This window comes from Myotis brandtii, unplaced genomic scaffold (assembly GCF_000412655.1).
Source record: "Myotis brandtii unplaced genomic scaffold, ASM41265v1 scaffold48, whole genome shotgun sequence".
Lineage (NCBI taxonomy): Eukaryota > Metazoa > Chordata > Mammalia > Chiroptera > Vespertilionidae > Myotis > Myotis brandtii.
In genome coordinates this window covers 10,365,171-10,384,450 of record NW_005368341.1, presented here as the reverse complement: position 1 = coordinate 10,384,450, position 19,280 = coordinate 10,365,171, and the positions used below count along the sequence as shown (strand labels likewise).

Sequence of the window (19,280 nt, the reverse complement as noted above, 5' to 3'; positions counted from 1 at the left end):
CCAGCTCCACCAATTGCATCGCACCCGCCTTGGCTGGCCTGGCACCAGTGCGTGTCATAGCGTGGTCATCCAGATGGTCATTCTGCTGTTCAGTGGGTCATTCTGCAGTTCGGTTGTTCAGTCGATTTGCATATTACTCTTTGATTATTATAGATGCTCTTTACAGTTAAGGAAATGGAGTTAAAGTTAGTTGCCCATGGGCACATGTCTAGAAAGTGCAGAGTTGGTATTTGAACCCAGATCTACATTTTCATTAGGTCTAAAGCCATGTTTATGGGTAGTCAAAGTGAAGTGCAGCGAAAGTCATCAGACAGGAAGAGGCTGAGGAACTGTGAGAGCTCTATTGTATCACATTTTTGGATTATATCTTTTTATTAGTGGTATAGGCTAAGCTCTTCTACCCTAACAAAGGAAACCCAAAATACAATGGTATAAATAAAAGCTTTTTTTTTTGTTTTTCTTTTCATAAATCTAGAGGGAGGAGTACAGGGCTAGTAGGAAGATTCTGACAACGTCATTACAAGCATCCTTCGTTTTATTTCGCTTCACAGATTTTTTACAAATTGAAGACAAGACCTACTACCAGCAAAAAGATTACAACTCACTTTATTGCAGTGGTCTGGAACCGAACCCCCACAATATCTCTGAGGTATGCCTGTACATTATGTACATGGCTTCCATAAATGGGCCCAAGGTGCTCTTCCAGTTGGGACTACCTGCTAGGCAGTGAGGAGACAAAGCACATGTAACCCTTTCTAGGGTCATGACCTGGAGGTGACACACCCATCACAAAGCCATGCTGAGCTCCAAGGGAGGGTGGGAGAGCTATAGCTATGTAGCTACATGTCCAGCCAAAAACTTGAGATTCTGTTAAGAAAGGGAAATTATATTGGCTGAAAAGAATCTCTACCATACCCTTGTTTTTGATGTTTTTATTCTGTAACCTCCTATGAGTGGAATATTTTGTTTGTCTTTGATATTAGTTTTAAAAGGTAGTATTTGAAAGGAGAGGGAATTCTTACTCAATATTAGGGGTCCTTGATTTCTCAATTGCTATTTTAATATATAATTACTTTATAAAGGCTTTTTTGAGAAATCTCATTTTTCATTTAGCACTTGTATGCCTCATTCACACTTTGGGTTAGTTTAAATTTTCTGATGAAAATTAGTACATTTGTGGAAAATGTTCAAGATTGCTTTGGGAAACTTGAAACCATTCTGTGTAGGTCTCATACCATCTGCACAATTAGATTACAGAAGTTTGTCATGTGATTTTATGTATTCTGTAATATTCTTAGATATTTGCTGTCCAAAGTTCTCTCAGTCCATTATCTGAATTCTACCTACCCTTTTAGACCTACTGCAGGTCCCCTCCCCACTATTATGTAGCATTGTATAGGGGAAGACTATAGTCTCAGATCTGGATTTGAGTTGTTTGTTTGATCTGAGGCAAGTTACCAAATCTGTCTGAGTTTTAGTTTCTTCATTTGTAAAATGGCAGTGAATGCCACCTTTCAGAAATAATATGGAGATTAGGGAGATAACACATGTTCTGTAACACCTACTGCAATATTTAACAAATAGAAGGTGCCCAGTAAATGATAATTTTCCTGGTCCCACTGCTTACTCCTTGATTTCTAGCACTTTGAGTTGTAGGGGAGGAAACATACTTTTCCTTCTACCATTCTAAATTCTTTGATTTGGTCCAATAATCAAATTGACATGAAACAGAGTAACAGGAGAAAGTAATCAAATTTATTACGTATATACATACTGAGGTTCTGTAAGAATGTGGGCCCCTGAGGACAGGTCTGGCAGTTAAGGCTTATTTGCCATCTTGAGCTAAAAAGAAGTGGGAGGTTGTGGTGTGGGGCTTCCAAGGGCAGGGAGGCAATTAACATGGAGACAGGAAAGCAAGTGTTTGGTAAATGAATGTTTGCTGGGCTATCTTTAGCAATGATCACACTTAACTTATATCTATATATATATATAAAAGGCTAAGTGACCTGTATATCACGCTTAACTTATATCTATATATATAAAAGGCTAAATGACCGACAGTCTGTCTGACTGACGAGCTGGTACATATGACACGCACTGGCAATTTAAAAATAAACTTTGACTCGTGCATGCGCGATACATATAAAGCTCTCGCTGGTGCCAATCGCACGCATGTGTTTCGATCTGTCATTGTTGATCGTGAATTTGGTTGATACTTCTATTATAGAGAAAGGGTGAATAGCGATATTAAAATATTTCTTCTAATTAATTTCCTTTCAATGTGCAAGAATCCATGCACCAGGCCACTAGTTTAATTATAGTTATCTATTACTGTCCTCTCTGAAGCAGGTCCTCTATCAACTTCTTTTAGGTTGTTTGAAGGAATGTCAAAGTTTTTCCTGAATCTTTTGTTTCTTAAAAATAACGAGCTTAAAATAATCAATATCCCAAAAAATGCATATTTTGGGGTGGCAAGCTTGGCTTTCCTTCAGAGTCTATACTTTTTAAAAATGGGTTCTCTCACTGAGAAGTTTATGAAATTATTAAGGATGAGGACCAAGCCCTGGCTATACTGTGGTACCTAAATACTGATTTAGTGTATTGGACCTACCATATATATAAAAATATTTATGAGGTTGAAGTTGTGAGTGCTGTCTTTTTTTTTTTTAGTTTTCCTACTGTGATTGCATCATGGAAAATCAATTGGCTAAGTCAACTGAGGAACGAACATTTCAGTACCAGGATTCTCTTCCATCACTGCCTGTTCCTTCACTTGAAGAATCATTAAAAAAATACCTTGAATCAGGTATGTTTGTAATCTTTTAGTATAACTATTGTTAGCAACTTAAAAAACTATGAAATTGTTAGAAGTCGATGACGATCTAATTGCTTTTTCTTTTAGACTCATGATAATTAAATATCCTTAAAATGTCCAAATTTTTCTCTTACGTTAATTTTTCCATAGTTTAAAAAGTCAGATAGTACCATTAGGCTTACAATAAAAAGTAGTAGTTCTTTGCCTCATCCTCCCACCCTCTGCAAATTCCACTTTCTCAAGCTTAGCATATTCAAATAATTTATCTGTTCTTGTGTTATCTCCAGGCTTAAAATTCTTATGCTACTATTGCATGGATTTTTTGGTTGTTGATATTATGAATTAGTTCCTAAAAATATGTGGATTTAGCTCTCTTACACCCTCTAACCTTTCCCCCTCCCCAACATATATGCAATTCAACATATCCACATTTTCCCTCTCATTTTCTCAATATAGTTGTACAAATCACCAGTTGGGATTAAATTAGTATTCACCTGATTTAACTTAGGGTTTCAGATCAGTATTTACCTGAGTCGATTTAGCTGACCATTTAGGGCAGCGGTTCTCAACCTGTGGGTCATGAACAATGAAAATACATCCTGCATATCAGATATTTACATTACGATTCATAACAGTAGCAAAACTACAGTTATGAAGTAGCAACGAAAATAATTTTATGGTTGGGGGTCACCACAACATGAGGAACTGTATTAAAGGGTCGCGGCCTTAGGAAGGTTGAGAACCACTGATTTAGGGTTTATGGTTTTGCAGTTATTCGCATGAGAACCATTTGGTGAACTTTGATTACCTTTTTGCTGCATCCTGCCCCTGCCTCTCCCCACCCCCCCCATTTTTCGTTTGCTTAGTTTGCTTTGTATTCACAACGAATTCACTCCCAAACACTTTAATACACTGAGAATCTCTGAATATATTTAAATACATAAGATATTCTTTCAGCTTCATTTTTTTCTTGAAGGCAACCCTACTGACACCTCTACCCTCTTGCTCCAATCAGCGTTTCTAGAGCTGGCGGGGCAACTGTTGTCCTAGGGCAGTGATGGCGAACCTATGACACGCGTGTCAGAGGTGACACGTGAACTCATTTTTTTGGTTGGTTTTTCTTTGTTAAATGGCATTTAAATATATAAAATAAATATCAAAAATATAAGTCTTTGTTTTACTATGGTTGCAAATATCAAAAAATTTCTATATGTGACACGGCACCAGAGTTAAGTTAGGGTTTTTCAAAATGCTGACACGCTGAGCTCAAAAGGTTCGCCATCACTGTCCTAGGGCTTTCCTTTGGTCATCATCCTGGCAGCTCTCTTCCCCCCTCCTCTGTTGGATTTCTTGGCTCTTGGATTCTGTCTTCCTCTTTTTTCCCCTTTCTCTTCTCAGGTTGTAGTGCAGTACATCTTCAGTAGCCACTTGAGAAAGGGTATCTGGGAGGAAAATAATGTAGGACCTAAAAAACATTTCTTCTGCCTTCATGCTTGATGGTTTGGCTGACTGTAGAATTCTTGGTTGGAAATGATGCTTTTAAAGCATTTTGAAGGCACTGTCTGTTCTTCTTGAGAAGTCTAATGCTGTTCTGATGTTCAGTCCTTTAATATGTGACCTATTGTTTTTTACTGTCTGGCAACCTCTTTTTTTATCCCTACCATTCTGAATTTCTCAATGATGTCGCTTAGTCTGTAGGTTTCTTTCCTTTATTTCTCTGAATACCCAGTGGGTTCTTTTAGTTGAAAAAGTTAATATTCTTTAGTTCTAGGAAATTTTTGAAATATTTCTTTGGTAGTTTTTCCCTCACTTCTTGCTTTCTGTTTCTGGAACTATTGTTGCTCCAATCTGGGTCCTTCTAGGCTAAGCTTTGAATTTTAAAATGTTTCCCTTCTGTTATTAGTGTATTAATTGCTGTTGAGTCAGCTTTGACTCCTGGCGACTGTGAATGAGTGATGTCCACAATGGCTCAGCTCCTGTAGACTCATGCCTGTGGCTTATATCACACAGTCAGTCCCCCCAGTCTTCCTCTTTTCCTGTTGTCATCTATTTTCCCAGTTCTATTGTCTTGTCCAAAGAACCCTGCCTTCTCATGATGTGCCCAAAGTAGGGCAGCTGCAGTTTTGTCCTTTTTTCCTCCAGTGATATTTCAGGCAAACTACCGGATCCACTTGTTCTTCCTTTCTGGTGGCCCAGAGTATCCATAGAGTTCTCCTCCAACACCATGTTTCAAATGAATCAGTTTTTTTTTCCTGTCAGCCTTTTTCACTCTCCAACTTTTGCACCCACATATGGTTATTGGAAATACAAGGGTGTGGATGATCTAAGTATTGGTCTCTAATGACACAGCTTTGCTTTTGGTGATCTTTTTAATTCTTTCATTGCTGCCCTTCCAAGTCTCCACATTCTCTTGATTTCTTGGCCGCAGTCTCCATTTGAATTGCTGACTGAGCCAAGGTAAGCAAAACCTTAACAATGTCAATATCTTCATTGTCTTGTTAAAGTTGTATATTTCTTCTGTAGTTATGATTTTTGCCTTGCTGGTCAAATATAGACCTGCTTTGGCATTTTCTTCTTTCACTTTCATCAGAAGTCCTTTTAAATCATTGCAACTTCCTGCCAGTAAGATGGTGTCATCTGCATATTTTAAATTATTGGTAGTTCTTCCAGCAATTTTCACTCCTCCTTCCTTTGAATCTAGTCCAGTTTTTTGTATGATATGCTCTGTGTACAGATTAAACAAATAGGGAGACAAAGTGTACCCTTGTCGGATACCTTTGCCTGTAGGAAACTCTCCGGTCTCTCTATATTCTGCTCTGACAGAGGCTTCCTGTCCACTGTACAAGTTACATGTCAGGATGATCAAATGCTGACGCACGCCATTTATTTTAGAGCAACCAATAGCTTTTTACGATTGATGTAGTCAAAGGCTTTATTGAAGTCTATAACACATAGACTAACCTTTTGAAATTCTTTGGAGCACTCCAGTATCCAGCAAATGCCAAATGCTTGCAATTAGAGTGCCTCTTCCTTTTCTGAATCCAGCTTGAACATCCAGCATTCCTGAAAGGTAAAAGTCTTTGCTGCATCACCTGGAGCATCACTTTACTTGTGTTCCTGCACACCTTGGCATCTCCTTTCTTGAAAATTGGAATGTATATTCATTATTAATGCCGTCACCTTTTTGGTCTGTTTACTCTTTGATATTACCAATCCTTTGTTAGTTCTCTCTGACTCATGTGACTTTCCTCAAATATCTGGCAATCCTTAGACATTCCTATTTGAGTCAGACCCTAAAAAACTGAGTAGGAGCTCTGTGTGCATGGGTCTAAGGGCTTGGTGACTAGTGAGCCTTAGAGTGAGCCTTCTAGGGCAGTGGTTGGCAAACCACGGCTCGTGAGCCACATGCGGCTCTTAGGCCCCTTGAGTGTGGCTCTTCCACAAAATACCATGTGCGGGCGCACACGTACAGTGCGATTGAAACTTCGTGGCATGTCACCTGCCTCTTCATGCTGTTGATCCAAATGTCCCCACTAGCCCAGTGGTCGGCAAACTGCGGCTCGCGAGCCACATGCGGCTCTTCGGCCCCTTGAGTGTGGCTCTTCCACAAAATACTGACTTCTGTGCATGGGCCACGAAGTTTCAATCGCACTGTACGTGCGCTCCCGCATGTGGTATTTTGTGGAAGAGCCACACTCAAGGGGCCGAAGAGCCGCATGTGGCTCGCGAGCCGCAGTTTGCCGACCACTGTCCTAGGTCACACCCAAATACCAGTACTCCTTTCTCTTATACTGATCAGTTTTACCAAAGAAGAATCCTGTTATCATTTGTTTAGAAGGCATAAGCCAGACTGCTGGTGTTTGGGGAGCTTAGAAGAGGGAAGGGGTTGGAAGACTTATTGTTCCGGGTATGCATTTTCATCATAATCCAGCCCTCTTTTTTCAGTTTGAACTAGAACCTAGGTATTCTCCTTGTCTGGTTTAACTTCTCCTGAGAGTAAACCTCCACATTTCTACTGGCATTGGAGGAAGTTTCCTGGCTTTTTATACAGATGCCAGTGTGGATAGGGCAATTGTGAGCTGCTTCTAAAGACTGTTTTCAGCCTCAGTTTGCCCCCTGCCTTTGGAATTACATGTGTCTTGAATTCTTGAGCCTTTCTAGGATTATATTGCAAGAATTGGCTTGCTTCTTGGTTTGTACCTAACTCGACCCTACCTCCCGCTTTAGATACTTTGCTTCATTCTACAAAGTCAGTTGCCATTTTCCCATGTATTTTGTAATTTGTAAAATGTTAGCTTGATGTATCTGCTGTCCTCTCTCTTTTTTTTTGTCCTGACAGATTTACTAGTATACCTTTTAAATTACTGTCATTTTAGTGAGTTTCTAGAAGTAGTGGAGGTAAATCTATGTATTTAGCTCACTTTAACTGGAAGCCATTTGGTTTTTACATGATTTTTAAATTCTTTTTCTCTCTCTTTTTTTCTCATCTACTTTCATCTGGAAATTCTAGTATTTTTTTTTTTAAATTCACTGATTAATCACTGTTTTTGATTATTCACTTGTACTCTTTATGCATACCGATATTTAAATTGATTTTAAGATAAGATTTTGAAAAGGCAAAATAGGACAAAAGGTAAATATTAATGTCCCAATATTTCTAAAATTTGTAAAATACTTGTAGATATAGTTTAATTTTCAGAGCACTAGGTTTTGATGGATTAAGAACCCTGTATCTTTCTTTTTTCTTTTTCTTTTCTCTTTCTCTCTCTCTCTCACTTTTTTTTTTGTAAAGGAAACCATTACTGGCCACAGGGCACCAAGCACTATACTTGGGCAGGCATTATACTTGCACATTGCATTTCCAAGGCTCTGCTTGAACATTGGTGAAAAGATGCTTTAATTTCTCTTATTTGTGGCTCAACAGGATTTACTTTCCTATTGGACTGATAGCTACATGATAGTCCTGCCTTTGTCATTTTAACTATCATCATCCATAATGACTTTAAAATAATTTTTTAGAAAATGGTTATTAGATTACATAATTTCCACTGTTTTATTTTTTATAGTATTTTTTATTGTTGCTCTTTAGCTATTTTTATGTTATAAACTCTAATTTATTGAACTGCTGTGATAATTAATATTCCATAATTGTTTTACATAACTGAGTCTCAATATTTGTGTAAGTAATAATGAGGTGGATTTGTGGTACCTGATGTCTAACTACTTTAATGCATATTTTTTCTTTATAGTAAAGCCATTTGCAAATGAAGAAGAATATAAGAAAACTGAAGAAATTGTCAAAAAATTTCAAAATGGTATCGGAGAAAAATTGCACCAGAAATTACTTGAAAGGGCAAAAGAAAAAAGAAATTGGGTGTGTATGTTATTATACTTAAGATTAGAAAATTGATGATGCTTAAAAAATGAAAAATAAAAATGTACATAGCTTTCGTTTTAAAATTATTACCGTAAAAATTCTTGCAGTCACTGTTGTCATGATCATCATTCAAAAGAATGAATGAACTGCTTAACTCTGGAGTTTTGAGTTTTGTGGGTGGGCTACTCTCTTATTATATGGAAAACTTGTTGAAATGCAGATTTCCTGAGACCAGTCATTCTGATGCAGTATCTCTGGAATGAAACCCAGAAATCCTTATTTTAACAACTACTCCATGTGGTTTATAGACCAGGCTTGAGATAAACATATTATCCAGGTCATTGTTGCCTAAAAAACATCAAAACATGTGTCATACCAGTGGTGTACAAGTATTGAAACAATGCATGTGAGAAAAAGGGCCATTACAAAATTGGAGGGGAAATGGTTATGAGTATTCTGTGTGTTAATTAGATTAATGACACATTGCTATAATAGTCATTAAGGATATCAGTTTTCTACAAGGAATCTTCTTTGACTTCTTCAGCTTAACTACTTGTGTAGTGTAAACCAAAGGATTGAATTAAAAATTACTTTAATCTAGAAATAATGATTACAGTTATTTTAGTTTTCGAAATGAAAAAGCAAGCTTATCTTTTTCATCAGCCATTGATACCTATAATGGAATAATAAAATTTTATACTTCCAGATTGCTTTATTCTCAATCTTGAGCCTTGAATGATTTTTTAAAAAATTAATCGCAGAGAGAGAAAAAGAGGAAGAGAGGGAGGGAGGGAGAGAGAGAAACATCGATAGATGGCCTCCTGCACATGCCCCAATGGGATCGAACCCACAACCTGGGTATGTGCCCTGACCAGAAATCAAACTACCACCTTTTGGTATATGGGACGATGCTCCAACCAACCGAGCCACACTGGCCAGGGAGAGCCTTGAATGATTTTTTAAAAAAAATATTTTTATTTATTTTTGCAGAGAGGAAGGGAGAGGGATAGAGAGCTAGAACATCGATGAGAGAGAAACATCAATCAGCTGCCTCCTGCACAACCCCCACCGGCGATGTGCCCGCAACCAAGGTACATGGCCTTGACCGGAATCGAACCCGGGACCCTTCAGTCCGCAGGCCGACGCTCTATCCACTGAGCCAAATTGGCCAGGGCGAGCCTTGAATGATTTTAATTAAATTAGGGTAAAGGTAACAAGTTGTTTTGCCTGTATCCTTTTTATTTATATCTTTTTTTGAATGACTCATTGTAATTGAGAACATCAGTTTCTTCAAAAATAACTCTAGGTAACTTGATAAGATATGCTTACTGATGCATGAAATTAAAGTGCATATAGAGAAAGAGGGATTCAGAACATTGTTTGTGAAAAACCTAAATTAGTTTTTTTTAAACCTACTCAAAAAGTTTTTATATTTCTGGTTTAGTATTTTAGTTTTTGCTTGGAAAAGGAAAATTGTAAATCCCTTCATTGAGGATTTATTGAGTAGCTATTTTTCTCAGGTACTCTGAGAAAACACACCTAAATACATTGTCAGGTATTTGTGACTTCAACTTGATCTGCCTAAAAGTGCTTTTTGTTTCATGTTTTTGACAACATAGTTAAACTCAATAGTATTTAAGACCCTACAGTTCCAAAGGAAAGAAGAGAGGAAAAAAAACACACCAAGTAGACAGTAACTTATTTTTTACATATTCGTGTATTATCTGATGTTCTTTATTTTAGCTGGAAGAGTGGTGGCTGAATGTTGCCTACCTGGATGTCCGTATACCATCACAACTGAATGTCAACTTTGGGGGTCCGGCACCCCATATGGAACACTACTGGCCTCCAAAGGAAGGCACGCAATTGGAAAGAGGAAGCATAAGTCTTTGGCATAACTTGAACTACTGGCAACTGTTAAGAAAGTAAGGATACTTAAGGTGAATTTAGTATGAAATTTACCCAAAGTGTCAGGTAAAGTTGAGAAGCTTAATTTACTTAGATGGGGATGAATATTACAGTTGTGACTATTTGGTTTATAAGTTTAATAATTACTTCTTAAAGTACTTACTTTTTGTTTTAATAGAGAAAAATTACCTGTTGATAAAGTTGGAAATACTCCTCTGGATATGAATCAATTCCGAATGCTATTTTCTACCTGTAAGATTCCAGGAATTTCTAGAGATTCAATTATGAATTATTTTAGGACTGGTAAGTAGAAAATGCGGGTACTTTCTTTGGTAAAAGGCATTGGGATTTGGGTAGTTTCGCTGTAGTTTCTATGACACTGTGAAACATTTTGGAGAATATTTCTGATTGGATTTTGACTAATAAAAGGCTTTCTGTGAACCTTGTCTTTCAGTCATTCAGATTAGTTGAAAGTGATTTATGGGAATGGATTTCCTAAACTGTGTCTTACATGGTTTTATATAAACTTGATGCTTACATTACATCATTTAAATTTTAGCTAAAAGAGTAGAATTACGAATCAGAGTATTAGGAAATCTGGAGAATATAATTTGGGTCCTGTTTCTACCCTCATTACTTCTTATCTGAAGGCTCTTTTTGAGTATTTGCTTGTGTGTGCTCATCATGCCCCTCTTCATTGTGATTTTGCTTTCCTCCGTCTTCTATGAGGTGAGAGCCTGGTATCAATCTTAAGGTTACATGAGTTCAGACTGACTCATCAAAGTCTTTGTTTTTACTGTCAGTTTAATGGCAGTGTCTGCTTGGTGTCCTAGCATATCTTGCAATGGAAAATTCTGTTGTAGCAACTGCTAGTTTTGTTACTTCAGGAATATTTATTTATTTATTTGTTTGTTTGTTTGTTTGTTTATTTATTTATTTATTTTTGTATAGCAAAGGTGGGAGTTTATTGAAGAACAAGTACAGACTCCCATGTGGGGAGGGGGAAAGAATCTCACAGCACAGACTCCCATGTGGGGAGGGGGGAAAAGTCCCAGGAATTTTTATTTTTTATAAATTTAATGACCGTTTATAATTACTGCAGAATTTAATTATAAATGGATATTTTTCGTACATCCAATTTTATTTAAAAGTAAATTTTCTGTAGCCAACTTTGCTTGTAGTGTGAGAGGTCTGAGTTTATTTTCATGTAGAACTCAACTCCTTTTTGTAAACCTCTTTAGATGCTCGAGATAATGTCCTCAAGCCTGCACACATTTACCTTGAGGTTGCAAGTGAAAGATTTAAAAGAAAGGATTAAGGAACCTGGTTATTTATGACATGAAGTTTAATGCCTAAATATGAGTGGAAAAGATGAACATGAGACTAGCAGTAGCAAAGAGAGGTAAAAACTAATATCAGTAGACCTGGTTTTGAATTAAAGCTTTATCACCAAGTAGTTATATCCTTCAATAAGGTAACTCCTTTAAGTTACAGTATGTAAAATGGAGATTCATTAATTTAATGATATGCGTCTTGATACAGTGGCTTAAGCTGTCATGGTTAGTATATTCTTGAACTTATGGCTATGTGAAGAGGTATAGATAGGATAAATCTGAGGTAATAAGTAAATACGAAAAATATCAGAGAGTTGGTGACAAATACAATATAGAAAATTCAAATAATGTGGGTAATTGGTGGCTGTTTTAGACCAGGTAGTTAGGGAAGACCTCTCTGAGGATCTGAATGATAAGATAATCAAGCACAGTTTTTTGACATTTTTTGTTTGCTTGTTTAGTTCATTTATTGTTGTTTTCATTTGTTTGTGTTGTGGAGGAATCCCCTGGGCATATTAAACTTGGCGTGTGTGAAGGGCATTGTGGATGGAGCAGAATAGGCAGGAAGGAGGAGCAGATTGGAAAGGTGACTAGAGACTAGGTCGTATGCTACTTTGTAAGCCAACTAAGGATTTTGGCTTTTATTTTAAATGTGAATGGATACTATTAGTGGGTTTTGAGAAAGCGTGATGTGATCAGGTTGATATTTTAAAGATAATTCTACCTGCTGTGTGAAGAAAAGATTTTTTAGGAGACAGACAAGTGTAGAAGCAGGGTCAGTTAGAAAGTTGATAGTCCAGGTGGGCCATAATGATGATTTGTACTAGGGTGGTTGCATAGAGTGGTGAAAAGTTATTCGATTCTGGATATATTTTGAATTTGGGCTTAGCAGAATTATTCATAGATTGGTTATAAGATATGAGAAAAAAACAGGAATTAGAGATGGCTTCAAGATACTTGGCTTGCATAACTAATGGGGTAGATAGGTGTGTTGGTTCATGAGGTGGGAAAAATGGAGAAGAGATATTTGGAGGGGGAGGAAAATCAAAAGTCCTGTAGACTATGTTAAGTTTAAGATGCCTTTTAGATTTCTAAGTGGAAATGTTAAGTAGGCAGTTAGATGCAAAATTTGGAGTTGTGGGGGAGAATTCAGGACTGCAGATAAAGACTTAGGGGTCATTATTAGCAAGCATAGAAATAATTTTAAAGCCATAAGAGTAGCTGAGATTACTTTTGGAATACATAGATGAAGATGACTGATTCTTATTACAATCAAATACAATATTTGGTGCTCAGAGGAGGCGGCAGCAGCAAAAAAGACCAAGGTAGGAAGAAAAGGACAGTGGTCTCCCAGAAGCCAAGACAATGAAGTATTTTATATAACACTTTTGAAAGGTCAACTAAGATATAAAAATTAACAGTGACCATTGGATCTGTCAACATGCTGAGGACAAAGTCTGCCTTGACAAGAGCAGCATTGGTGGAAGTTGGAGAAGGGAGCTCAGGTGGAGGAAATGAAAGCAAACAAGTGGTGACAACATCTGGAAATAATGCTTGTGAAAAAAGTGTTTTGTTTTAATTTTTTCACAAACGTGAAAAAAGTTTTGATGTGTAGTGGAATTTTTTGTTTGTTCAGTTTGTTTTAAAAGATGAGTAATATTATATCATAAGAATGACAGAGAGAAGGAAAAATCATTTTGCAGGGGAGGGGATAAGGTGCCAAAGTCACTGAGAAGATAAGAGCTGAGAGGATCAAGTACAGAAATGGTGGAGGGATTGGCCTTTGATCTTCAAGAGCAAGGATGAGAGGGAATGTGGAAAGTATGCAACTGGATGCAGACAGATGAACCAATTTTGGTGTAGGGAAATGAGGTCCTCTGTATTCTTTGTGTTTTCCCTGATGAAATAAGAACTGACATGGAAGATTTAAGGAGAAAGGAGGTCTGAGATGGTCCCTTTGGAAAGTGGGGAAAGCGCACATACTGTAGAAATGTAGTGTAGCTGAGCAGTGTGGAGTGCCCATTTGAAATGTGTGTTTATGAATTTAAACTTAGACTAGATGGTGTGTTGTGGTTTTTTCTTCAACAATTAGAGGCAAGTGCAGAGGAGAGGGTGTGAAGGATTTAAGGTTTTTTGCAAGGGGGAAATTATAATGCTGGATGCTAGGATCTTTCCTGGATAAGGTAAAGGTTGAAGAAAGTGTGTGTGTGTGTGTGTGTGTGTGTGTGTGTGTGTGTGTGTGTGTGTGTCAGTGTCAGGGGTGGGTAGGGGGCAGCATGCAAGCTGCTGTGACTACAAAGCTAGTCTCAATAAGGAGGCAATAGTTAGAACTAGTTTATTTTTGTTTGTTTGTTTTTTTGCTTATCACCTAAGACAGTGGTCGGCAAACTCATTAGTCAACAGCAAATATCAACAACAGTATTTCTTCAAAATTGACTCGCCCAGGCCGAAAACCGACTTCTGCGCATGGGCCACGAAGTTTCAATCGCACTGTACACGCGCCTGCACGTGGTATCTTGTGGAAGAGCCACACTCAAGGGGCGAAAGAGCTGCATGTGGCTCTCGAGCCGCAGTTTGCCGACCACTGACCTAAGAGACCATTAAGACTAATTCAATCTTACCTTTCTTCCTGTTCACCTTATTTTGCCCAAGAAGTTCAGACTTCCTATGTCGTGTCCTGTCATTGGGATTCATGCATTTGTGCATAGCCTAATTTGAGCCAAGTTCCCCACTACTAATTTGACCCACCCCAAACCCTTTGCTGTACTATATGGAGCTCGTGGTCAGCAAAATTCATTATATTCTTAACCTATTTTTGGAAAGTTTCTGTTTCCTTCTGAAAGGTACTGGTACTGAAACCTGGTTATGCTTTAAGCGTACTGCTTTCCATATGACCATCTCTAGTAGGGATTTTTTCCCTCTTATACTTTGGTGCTACAGGGCATGTAGGAGATCTTCATGTCCTCTCTATTTCCTATTGCCTTGTCCATTTTTTCTTCTTTCTTACAATTTGAGCTCTTGGAAAAAATGTATCACCACTGCTTGTCTCTGTTTTAGTGACTTTCCTTTTGATCCTTCCCCTTCATTCATGGGTTGTTTTAGCACCGGTCTCACTGTCTTTCCATTATTACCTCAGTCACATTCTTGATGACTTGAGCTTCCAGTTGTAGATGATATAGGCCCTCTCCTTTTCTTCATTTTTTTTCTCCTTCTCAAGCAGCAACCCACTCCCATGGCAATGCCCTAACTTTGTTATTATCAAAAACTCCATCATCTCTAACATTACAGTTAAAAGCATCTCAGTCTGATATCCACCTTCTCTTCACCACTCACTTCCTTTCGTAGTCCACCTCAGCTATTTTTTGACCACATTGTGCCTTACAATTCAGTTACCCTACAGTTCTTCACAGTTCCATCCCTCCCTCCCCCACCCCAATCTTCACTTCTATCTATGGTTCTTCACTGTAATCACTCCGTAGCATATGCATTGAAATCTTTGCCCGCCCGCTTCCTCCCCACTGCACCCCTGAAATTCATAACACTGTTTAAATTTCAATTTTTAGTTTTACCTCTTCATACTAAGATACCTATCCTAGCAATTTACTTGGCCAGAGAATACCACAAAACCTCATTTACTTCTCTTTTTCTTTCTTTCTCCCTTTCCCCCCCCCACTTACTTTTCTCAGTTAAACCTTAAGTGGACCCACATTACTATCTTGCCATATTCTCTTGTCAGGTTATTCTCCCAGAAAAGGCTATTTCATGCCTTTCTCCTTCCTTATTCTCAGCTAATGAACTCTTTTCTTATTCTCAACAAATGTAAAGCAATCTTCCCATTCCCTAATTTACCAGCCTATCAGGTAGGTAGAATTTACACCCCGCCCCTCCCTCCCTGGCTAGTATGGAACCGGTTGAATGTGTTAGGTTACATGATAAAGAGGATTTAAGATTGTAGATGAAATTAAGGTTGCTAATGAATTTAATAAATTGACCTTGAGATGGGGAGATTGTCCTGGATTATTCAGGCAGGCCCAAAGTAATCACAGGAGTTCTTACAAGTGGAAGAAAGAGGCAGAAGAGAAAAACCAGAGACAGCAGCATGAGGAAGTCATGATTTCCCCTCAATGACTTCAAATATGGAGGAAGGGGGGCAGAGCCCAGGAATGTGGGCAGCCTCCAGAGGCTAGAAACCTGAAGGAGACATTCTTGCTTAGTCTCCAGGAGGAACACAGATCTGCTGACACCTTCATTTTAGCCCAGTAAGATACATTTCAGACTGCTGGTCCCCAGACTTGTAAGGTAATACATTTGTGTTGTTAGTGGTACTTTCCACTAAGTTAGTGGGAATTTGTTACAGCAGTCATAGAAATATACTCATTTAAGTATTTGCCCATCCTACAACCCCCTTGCAATACATTATTGCACAGTCATATATTTTGCCTTCCCTTTTTAAAAATAGACACACTGTCTGACTCCTTAGGACAACCCTTCTATGTGGTGCACTGGGCCCCTCCTCCTCTTGCCTAATCAAGGACCTTGCTTTGGATTATCTTTTCTCTCTCTGCTGTGTTATCAGTTTCCCCTTCTTAGTGGGTAGTTCCAATCTATAATATCTTCTCAAAGGGAAAAAAAAATTGACCTCTTGTCTCTTTCACGTGTCACACTCTAGTCAGCCACCATCACCTTCCACTTCTATCATTATCATCTGGACCCCTACAGTTACTTCCTAATTGATCTTGCTGTGTATTCTCTTTCCTCTTATAATCTCTTCTCCGTATAACTGCTGGAGTGACCTTTTTAAAGTATTAATTAGATCACATTATTATTCTCTTGCTTAAAACCCATCATACTTAACATTGAAAGTCCTTTCTGAAGCCAGTGTGATCTGGTCCCAACCATATCTGCCTGCTACAGCTGCACTGATCTTGTTTTCCTTTAAGCAAACCAGTTCATTTTTGTTCTAATGCCTTTGTACTTGCTGTTGTTTCCTTTGCCTGGAACTCTCTTTCTGCAAATACTTTCATGGTTCACTCCTTCTTTTCCTTTGCTCAAATATTCCATCTTAGGCTCATCCTGAGGTAGCACCCTTCTGTCACCCTCCTTCCAAACATTTATTATTTTTATATGAATCTTGTACATTTTTTTTTCCTTCTTTCCCTTTTTTAAAAAAATATATTCCATTGATTCCTTACAGAGAGGAAGGGAGAGAGACAGAGAGCTAGAAACATCAATGAGAGAGAAACATCAACTAGCTGCCTCCTGCACATCCCCCACTGGGGATGTGCCCGCAACCCAGGTACATGCCCTTGACCGGAATCGAACCTGGGACCTTTCAGTCTGCAGGCCGACGCTCCATCCACTAAGCCAAACCGGTTTCGGCTGAATCTTTTCCATTTACATGGTGGTAAATGTAAAAGAGAAAGGGGGAGGGTTGAAGGAGAAGAGAGAAGAAACGGGTTGGGATTAGCCATGAGGGACAAGGAAAATGCATGCCTCACCTCTTAGGTCTTGAAATAGGATATAAGGGAAGAATTAGTAATCCTATCAGGAACTGAACAGTTGATGAATAGATTTCATGAGATAATATATATAAAGCATTTGGCACAGTTCCTTGTACATAATATCAACCAGTAAACTTCCTCCCAGAGGCAATATATGTCTTTTCTAACTGTTCTTTCACCACCCCACCCCTCCACCCCCCTTTCTTAGAAGGAAGGAGCAGGAGTCATACAAGAAGACCCTTGTTAAAGGGACTAGTACTTGAAAAAATGAGGCTAAATCAGAATAGTCTGAGGTTTGTAGCAAACTAGTTCTTGGGGAGCTAAGGTGTGCCAAAGGAAACACAGAATCAGATACCAGTGGCTTACTGGCCATTATCAGAGCCTTAAATACAACTACAGATTGGGCAGAATTCTTTCTCTTTGCCACTCAGACATACAGTGTCCTTATGCTCCTGAAAAATATTTTATTGAGAAATAATAGCTAGATATTATTGCAATCAACATTAACATAATACGAAAGAGAAACTTGCTAATTCAAATAGCTCTCTCCCTGGCTCCCTCTGCTACCCTTTCCCTTTCCCCCTCCTATCCGTAAATAAAACTAGAAAGCCCTGCAGTAGTTGGAATTTATATGATTTTCAAGGTGTACAAATACTTGAAACTCCCATGGATTTCTAGATGTTTCACATGGACAGGTTTTGGGAGCATGCATTTATATCATAGTAACTGGAATTCCATCACCTCATGAGTGTTTTATTCATGTGACTTACTGAATACATGATAAATAAAATATTGGAGGAATGTATATGCAACTTTACTCTTGTTTAACTTTGAAAGATTTGGTTTTGTGTTTTCTGTTGTTTTTTCCAGAGAGCGAAGGGTATTCCCCAACTCACATTGTAGTGCTGTGCCGAGGCCGCGTTTTTGTCTTTGATGCAATTCACGAAGGATGTTTGATCACCCCGCCAGAGATTCTCAGGTTTTCAAACTACTTTCTTGAATCTCATTAGGTCTTAAGCTTTTGCATGAGTTAAAAATAAATTCAGAATTGCCTATTTATAAGGTGACAGAAAATTAAGAATTTTATATATGCTGAATTTAAAAAAATATTTTTATCTTCTTTTTAATTTAAATTAATTTTTAGTTTTACTAGGCATATATGAATATATTCTTGTTGGAGAAAGGAAAACATTACAAATACTACCAATTTCATCTGCTGCCCCAGAATTAATCACTGTTACTAGTTTGTTGTATTCTAGCCTTACGTGTCTACTTATATGTACATATAGACTTAAACAAAAAATATACATATTTTTATTGATTTCAGAGAGGGAGAGAGAGAGAAACATCAATGATGAGAGAGAATCATTGATTGGCTGCCTCCTGCATGCCCTCCACTGGGGATCAAGCCCACAACCCAGGCATATGTCCTGACTGGGAATCGAACTGTGACCTCCTGGTTCATAGCTTGATGCTTAACCACTGAGCCACTCCGGCCAGGCAGGGTGAATAATTATTAAACAACTGTGGCTCTATTCTTAATAGGTGCCCTTCCCCACGATCAGAAATACTTACCAAGGTTGTTAGAAGCTTTCCCCCCATGTGTTCTTCTAGGAGTTTTATTGTTAAGGTCTTACATTTATACCTTTAATCCATTTTGAATTGATTTTTTGTGTATGCTATAAAATAGGGGTCCAGTTCCATTTTTCTGTATGTGCAATCCAGTTTCCCCAGCACCATTTATTTAAGAGACTATCTTTTTCCCATTGTGTATTCTTGGCACCTTTGGCAACCTCAGTGGACCATATATATATATATATACAAGTAGATTTATTTGGGGGCTCTCTATTCTGTCCCACTGTGTATATGTCCATTAAAAAAATATATTTCTTTACTGATTTCAGAGAGGAAGGGAGAAGGAGAGAGATAGAAACATCAATGATGAGAGAATCATCCATCGGCTGCCTCCTGCAGGCCCCCTACTGGGGATCGAGCCTGCAACCCAGGCATGTGCCCTTGGCCGGAATCAAACCTGGGACCCTTCAGTCTGCAGGCCGACGCTCTATCCACTGAGCCAAGCCGGCTAGGGCGTATATGTCCATTTTTATGCCAACACCATACTGTTTTGATTACTGTCGCTTTGTAGTATTATATTTATTTTGAAATCAGGAAGTGTGATACCTTCAGCTTTTTTCTTCTTGCTCAAAATTGCTTTGGCTCTTCAGAGTTGTTTTTTTTGGGGGGGAGGGGGGCTTCTTGTGAGTTCTAGGATTTTTTTTTCTATTTCTTTGAAAAATGCAATTGGGATTTTGATAGGGATTGCATTGAATCAGTAGATTGATTTA

The 19,280-nt window shown here is 38.2% G+C and overlaps 1 protein-coding gene across 5 annotated transcripts in view; it reads left to right on the top strand.

Annotated features, from left to right (window-relative positions):
• The window catches only part of CROT (carnitine O-octanoyltransferase), a 40,149-nt gene that overhangs the window by 2,065 nt on the left and 18,804 nt on the right, over positions 1 to 19,280 (top strand). For 3 of the 5 annotated variants that reach the window (XM_014547650.1, XM_005876139.2, XM_005876140.2), the window contains exons 3-7: positions 2,671 to 2,806; positions 8,065 to 8,189; positions 9,936 to 10,117; positions 10,279 to 10,403; positions 17,806 to 17,914. In XM_014547650.1, the coding sequence (XP_014403136.1) occupies positions 2,692 to 2,806; positions 8,065 to 8,189; positions 9,936 to 10,117; positions 10,279 to 10,403; positions 17,806 to 17,914 (656 nt within the window). In that variant the 5' untranslated portion in view covers positions 2,671 to 2,691. Of the gene's footprint in view, positions 1 to 617; positions 650 to 2,670; positions 2,807 to 8,064; positions 8,190 to 9,935; positions 10,118 to 10,278; positions 10,404 to 17,805; positions 17,915 to 19,280 lie in introns of those variants that run through there. The other 2 variants (XM_005876141.2, XM_014547651.1) reach the window with 2 other exon arrangements.